Below are 7,443 nucleotides of genomic sequence, written 5' to 3'. Positions count from 1 at the left end.
TAAATATTAATTCGCGTTGTTTTTTTTATTTTTTTGTTTTTACAACAACTGGATATGAAAAATAAACAAAATATTAATTCTTGGATTTAATACAAAATAAGGATGATATTTTTAATTTTCCTTTGAAATGAAATTGCCTTATGGTTGTATTGACGTTCTCGTTGCGGGGCACACCTACATCTTAAAAATGGATAATAGTATAAATTCCAACATTACAAATAGTAATAAAAAAAATTCAATTATATAAATTTCAGGGAATGGATGCAATAACAATCTTGTTACAGAAAAATGGACATTGGGATGACAACAATAATTACATCAATTTTGAACCTAGTGGGGAATTCATATAAGTGGATTGCAACTATGAAGAGCTACTACAAAAACTATTTCGGCATCTACAATGCAACCCCGCATTAATGCAGCTACAACTACAATACCAAATAAAAGAAGGATACCCACCCCTGAAAATAGTGGATAATGCCAGTTTCTTCTTTTACATTCAGCTAAGAAAAAAGGATTCAGACTTCACAAAGTATCCATTATGTGTGAACACATTCAACAACACAGCAACAACATCAAATAATTTCTTTGAAAATAAAGAGTCAACCGTAACATAAGAACTACAAATCATCGACAATGGTCCACTGACAACATAATCAACCACAGAGCAACGCTTAGAGGCAAACATAGAAGAACGCAATGAAGAGTTTGACATTATTGACTATGCAACACTTAGCAGTTCGGAAATGCTAGAGCAACTCAAGAACAATCAGAATAAAGAAACTCAGGTTGATACTGAAGACTCACTAGTAATCACAAATCCTCGTCATCAAGATATTCTAAGTGGCCAGATATACAAAGACAAATCAACACTAAAGAGTGTGCTCAGCTACTATGCAATTAAAAATCACTTCCAATACATGGTGCAAAAATCATGCTCCAAAGAGTACAGTATTGTTTGTTTGGACCGAAAATGCAAGTGGTCACTAAGAGCATCAATAAATGGCACCACACAGGAATTTATCATTAGAAAGTACTACTGGATATACACTTGCTCCTTGGAAATAAGATTTGGAGACCAGCATCAAACAACATCAAAGTTAATAGGCGACTGCATAAAACCAAACTTCTTAAACATTAAAACAACAACCACACCAAAAGACATCAGAAGTGACTTAAATGACAGGTATGGTATAAAGATGAACTACATGAAAGCATGGCGGAGTAGGGAGCACGCACTCAAAAACCTACGAGGAAAATCAAAAGAACCATACAGCCTCTTACCAAGTTACTTGTACATGCTACAAAAAACCAGCTCTAGATCAATATTAGAAATCAAAACAGGAGAAGACAACAGCTTGTTATTTCTATTCATGGTATTGGATGCATCATTGAAAGGCTGGCCAAAGTGTAAACCAATAATAGTTGTTGATGGCACTTTCCTAAAAGCTACATATGGTGGAACACTACTCTTAGTGCATAAGATGTTGGAGGTAAAAAATTTACACTTGCATTTTGTATTGAAGACTTGGGAAAATGACAAGTCATGGGAATGGTTTTTTAAGAAATTAAGAGAAGCTTATGGAGTTAGAGAAGGGCAATGTCTAATATCAAATAGACATGAAAGCATCATAAAAGAAACCAAACAAGTATACCCAGAAATAACACATGGAAACTGCATGTTCTACCTTCTCAGTAACCTGAAAACAACGTACAAAAAACATGCAAAAAAATACAGGGAACCACTCTTTGGGGCTACGACAGCATACACAGTAGAATTTTGAATATTACATGAAGGAGCTTGACAACTTAGATAAGCGCATATGTCCTTTTTTTTTAAAACAAAATTGGCTATGAAAAATGGACAAGATTCCACTCCAGAAATAACATGTATTCAACAATGACTTCAAATATTGCAGAATCTCTCAACGCATCTACTTTGGTAGCAAGAGAGGTACACATAACAACACTGTTGGAGTGTCTGCGTGGATTACTCCAAGATTGGACATACACAAACAAAAGATAAGCCAAAAATACATTCACAACATTGACATCAGAGGCAGAAAAAAAAAACTCACTGACAACTACATATACTCGTTGAGACTAACTGTAAGATCTTCAAACACTTTTTGAAAAAAATTAATTAAGTTTTTCTAGGGTCGCTCTTATGTTGCTTCTGTGCCATAGCAACACTGGGGGTTGTTCGTATGTTGTTGCATTTAGAAATAGGCAGAATTAAAATTGTTATAAATAAATTAATTATTCATAATGTGCTACAGGTAAAGGCATCAGATGAATATCTATTGCCACGTGGTCATGCAATCACTATGATGAAGAAAATGAATATAGACCCTCACAATTACTGTTCACACTACTACACAACAAATACATGGTTGGAAACATATGAATAAAAAATATACTCTATAGGAAACCAACACAATTGGGATGTCTCATAATATGTCAAAGACGTGATTATTATGCCTCCATTTGAAAAAGTGAAAGCAAGAAGACCAAAGAAAAGAAGATTTAGAGCTGCTTGGGAAAATAAAAAAGCAAAACAAGTGCAGCAAGTGTGGACAAAGAGGACATAATAGGAAGACATGCAGAAACAAAGCGCCAAGAAGTTGAAACAACAAGACAACTAAAAAAATAATTAATTGATTATTTTATAAAACAACATTCATTTCATTTCCCTTATATTTAGAATATATATGGTGAAGAAAAGTTATTAGTTCATAAACATGGAATGAGAAAAAAATGGAAACATTTTTAAATTGATAGTTTTTGTTACACTGCTTTGACGTTGCTATGCAGTAGATAAAACGTAAAACTATGACAATAACTAAAATATAAATTTTAAAATAATTAATAACAAATTTATTATTAACTAAACACTTTTGTTTTCACAACCTACTAGTTGAGCAAGAGTTATATGTTCATAATCATGGCATGAACATAAATTTATAATATTATGTCTTAATTTCTAAAGCTTTTCTTTTGTTGTTTTTTAGTTGTTGTGCGGTTGTCAAATCATAATAATATATCCATGATTGCAAAGAAAAAAAAATAGTTCATATTTGTGTTCATAACCAAAAGACTTCAAAACAAAATATGCAATTAAACAACCAATATCCAAACAACTATTTAATATCTATAAAACAGAAAGACAAAATAACTACATAAAAATAAGTTTTTCATATGTTTTCCCTAAAAAAAATCATAGTTGTTGCAGTGTTGTTTCCACTGTTGTTGCCAAACAAACATATGCATTAAATCTTCAAGCTCAAATCAACATTCTTCCCCTTCAACTTCTATGCGATCTTTTTTGGAGACTTTTTAGCAACTTCAGTTTCACCTGAAATATTTTCATCCTGCTTCATCTTCCCATAAGAATAAAAAAGCACAGCAAGCCTAGAACGATGGTCTTCAACATAAAAGTTACTTGAAGGAATCTCCTTGCCATCAACAAAATATTCAGCAAATGATGCAACGAAAACACCACAATCACTGCAAAACAAAAACATAAAAAAGATTAATAAAAATGCACAAAATGTAAAAAGTAATTAAAACACTTACGTATCCTATTGTTGTGGTAATTTATCAACACTAATAACTGATAATAGAGCCTTATAATCAATCAAACTTTCCTTATTGTCATTTCTAGTCTTATAGAAATTCATAACGTCAAGGAACAATGGCAACAAAATAGAATATGGTTCCATAGCCTCCAATGCAGCACTTTCATACCGCCCACTTTTCAATGAGCTATACATGTAAATGATCCTCTCATTGACATTCAAACGACCTAATATCCAATGACTATCCTTCCTCATATTTATTGGAAACAACACATGATCACATTCAATCCATGTCCTACCACACATCAACCTTTTCCCCTTGATAATCTGAACAACCTTATTCTTTAGATTCACAATAGAACCATCCCTATTCTTCTGCACAAATTTATCATACAAAGAAGAAATGAAATCACTAAAACAACAATCTGTTGTAGTGAAGTTCACCTTAGGCCCAGGTAAATACTTATCTTTTTTCCTGATGTAATAAAATATTACACCAATGTTTTTTAAACAACATAAAAACAACAACAGCAAAATGAGAGATAAACCCATAAAAATAACTAAAATGTAACAAAACAACAACCATTATAAAAATAATCAAAATGCCCAGCAACTATAAATAAACAGCAGAACAACACAAAAACAACATTAAAAAATAAAAAACATACCCAATCAGTAAGACATTCACCCACAATGAACAAGAGTATGGAACCACATCTTATCATTCACAGAATCAACACCCAGATCAAATGGAAGAGTAAATAGATCCTTATTTTTCTGGTAAATATTGTTCTTTCTGCCAAACAAAAAATAAACAAATACATTTATAATTGAATAATGAAATCAATACAAAAAACAATAAGAAGAAAAATATTAACATACCTCGCCCTTTTGTTTCGACCATCAGCTAACTAAGCATCAAGCTCCTTCTCATAAACTGGATCAGGAACATGCCCAGTGTTCTCATCTAGTGGCAATAAACCTTTAACATAACTAACCACCTTGTAATCTTCAACTTCTTGAATTGAACGAGAACCACCAGATTCAAAATCCTAATGAAATGGAGACTTCAAAGTAGCTCCAGGCTTTTCGAGCCTCTTCTCAACAAATGGAGTTTCTTATAGATCAACTGACTTAACCTTGTCAGAAATAACAATTTCAGACTGCTGAACTGATGCAGCAACATCAAAATAACATTTATAATAATCAAATAAAGTCAGCAACACAAAAACAACATTCAGACAACCACAAAACAACAACACAACTAACCATCATTTTTGACACAGCTGTTAATCTAGTCAACACAGGATCATCAACTTGAAGTTGGCTTAGTCCATTGAAAAAATTATCTAAATCCTTCTCACTATTAGCCTTAGAAAAATACATAAAAAAGTTAAATAAAATATTGTTACAATATTGTGAAATTAAAAAAATGAAATATTCATACGTACCTTGCCAACTTTTTCCTCAACAACATTTTGAGAATATCCATCAACAACATTTGAATCTTCATCCACATCAACTTTCCCTTCAACATTACTGCCAATATCAACTTCATCACCGCCTATCATCATCATCATCATCACTTTGGCCCTCAAAAACATTATTATAATCATCATTATCCTTTAACTCCTTATTATTCTTCTTATCATGAATGTCAGCATCACTTTCAGTCTCCTCGTCATCTTCAACATCCACAGTACCTTAGCATGAACATTTTCCTACACAAACATAAAAAAAAAACAAAATTTGGGTTTTTGTTTCTTTTACAATAAAACAAATAGTAAAAAAAAACAAGACAACATTTTCAATACCTTTGAAACAGAACGATCAAATATAGAATCAAATTTTTTGTGCGAATCTTATACAGAAGAAATAAGGTCCTTAAAATTTAGCTCAACAAAGGCTTTCAAGATAAACATGTCAGTGGACAACGACTGTTGCTGAGTTACAACCTGAGAAAGTTTACTTGTTAATTCTTCAATACTAGATGAGGAAGCAGTTTCATTTACCTTTGAAGAACAACCACCATCAAATTTCTCAATAGGAAAAACATCATCTTCAACTTCTTCATCACCGAGTTTTGTATCATGAACAACACGTTTACCTTTACCACAGTCATCAAGTGTTCAATCTTTAAAAATTCTTTCCAAATTCAACTCAGCAAGCTTTGTATCAGTAGGAACCAAGTTCTGTACCCATAACTGCAACAATAATACAACATAAATGAAACATCAGATTGTTAACAACAAAATCCAGAGAAACGGAAAATCAACTAGAAATAAACAAAACAACAACATGAAAACAGGACCACTCAAAAGAAAACACTAAACCAAATACAGAACAACTAACTTGATGGAAAGCTCATCATCATTCCCCCACCTCTCACTGTTAAATGCATCTTCAATACTTTTTTTGTTAATTTTGCTTACTCCAACAAGACACTCTTCAATAATACTATTGTATTCTTGCCTATAATCCATTTTGTTACATTCCCCATGTAAATCCAAACCAGTGATCAAACTAAATTCCTCAATACTAAATCTGATCCTATGACCAGAAATATTTGCCCAAAACTCATCATGATTAGGTTGATTAACCTCCCTCAACAACAAACTATGGGACAGTTGAGGTTGAAATGTGAAACTAGGAATACCCAAATAATGAACAAATATGGTTTCAGAAAACATCACCTTCTGCCTATCAGACAAATGCGTATTCAGGTTCTCAATGACACTATGATTACAAGTTGCAACCAATTTAGTATTAAAATAGATTGACTAGGCATAACAGTTTTCCCAAACCAACAAACAAAAATAAAATAAGTTACATAAACATTCAATGAGAACAAATACAAACAAAACAAAAAAAACCAAATAGAAATCCTAAAACAACCTGTAATCAGAAACAAAACCAAAAAAAAAAAGTAAAATTTAAACCAATTAAAAAAATGCATAAAACTTTCAAGTCAATACCGAAAACAAACTATAATGCTTTAACAAAATCACAAAATAATGATAACAAATAATTTTCCCAAAAAAAAAACAGATAAACGAAAGCAACTAGAAAAAAAAAACTAAAAACCAACCTTAGCCCCTTTATCCGCTTGCACTATTTCCCCCTTCATTCCAGAAACTTCTGAAATTTTGGGACCACCACTTTTAGTTCTTAACCTTTTTGCTTTCCTATCTTCAACTTGATCAGAAACAACACGTTTCTTCAAAGATTTAGAACTATCTTCATCAGCTTTTTCTAGGTTGCCTTTAGGTTTTTTTCCTTTCGCGGACCGACCAACAACTTTCTTCCCCATTCTCGAAATTTCTTTACAAGGCTTAGACGATTTTTTGGGTTTTTTTTAGAGGGAGAACATGAAGTAGAATGTGTAATAGCCATTTCTAGTGACACACTACTATTTATAGAGATGTAAAAACAGTTTACAAAAATTTGAAATTAAAATTTTGTTAAGAAAGTGAGGGAAAACAAAAAATGCTTCATAACCTTTAATCTGATAGCCATGAGATCGTAGAGATAAAACTGTTCATTTAACCAAGAAGATCATGAGAAGTTAGTGAATGGCGTGAAGAGAAAAAGAGTGGATTGAAGGTGCAGGGGTTGTTCAAATGTGTAAGATATTTCAATATATATATATTTACTAAGTTGAACGTGTAAAAAAGTAAAAACGGTGCCTCACTTAGACGAAATCATAATAGTGTAATATTAAAAGATATTAAACAATAAAAAAAAACCATATAAAAAAGGCGCTTGGTAGTAAAAAAAGTAATAATAGTGCCAATTTTGGCACTTTACGTAAATTTCTCTATTGTAAATGCATATTATTGGTTTATGAATACACCCATAAAGAAAA

At 31.9% G+C, this 7,443-nt stretch overlaps 1 protein-coding gene across 1 annotated transcript; it reads left to right on the top strand.

The window, feature by feature from the left end:
* The first annotated feature begins 746 nt into the window (after positions 1–746).
* On the top strand, positions 747–1,784 carry LOC133791670 (uncharacterized). Its single transcript, XM_062229590.1, has one exon. The coding sequence runs from the start codon at positions 747–749 to the stop codon at positions 1,782–1,784; it is 1,038 nt and encodes a 345-aa protein (XP_062085574.1).
* Positions 1,785–7,443: the final 5,659 nt, after the last annotated feature.

The sequence above is a fragment of the Humulus lupulus genome, chromosome 7 (assembly GCF_963169125.1).
Source record: "Humulus lupulus chromosome 7, drHumLupu1.1, whole genome shotgun sequence".
Classification (NCBI taxonomy): Eukaryota; Viridiplantae; Streptophyta; class Magnoliopsida; order Rosales; family Cannabaceae; genus Humulus; species Humulus lupulus.
Note: the sequence above shows the minus strand (reverse complement) of the source record. Positions and strands in the feature narration are given on the sequence as shown.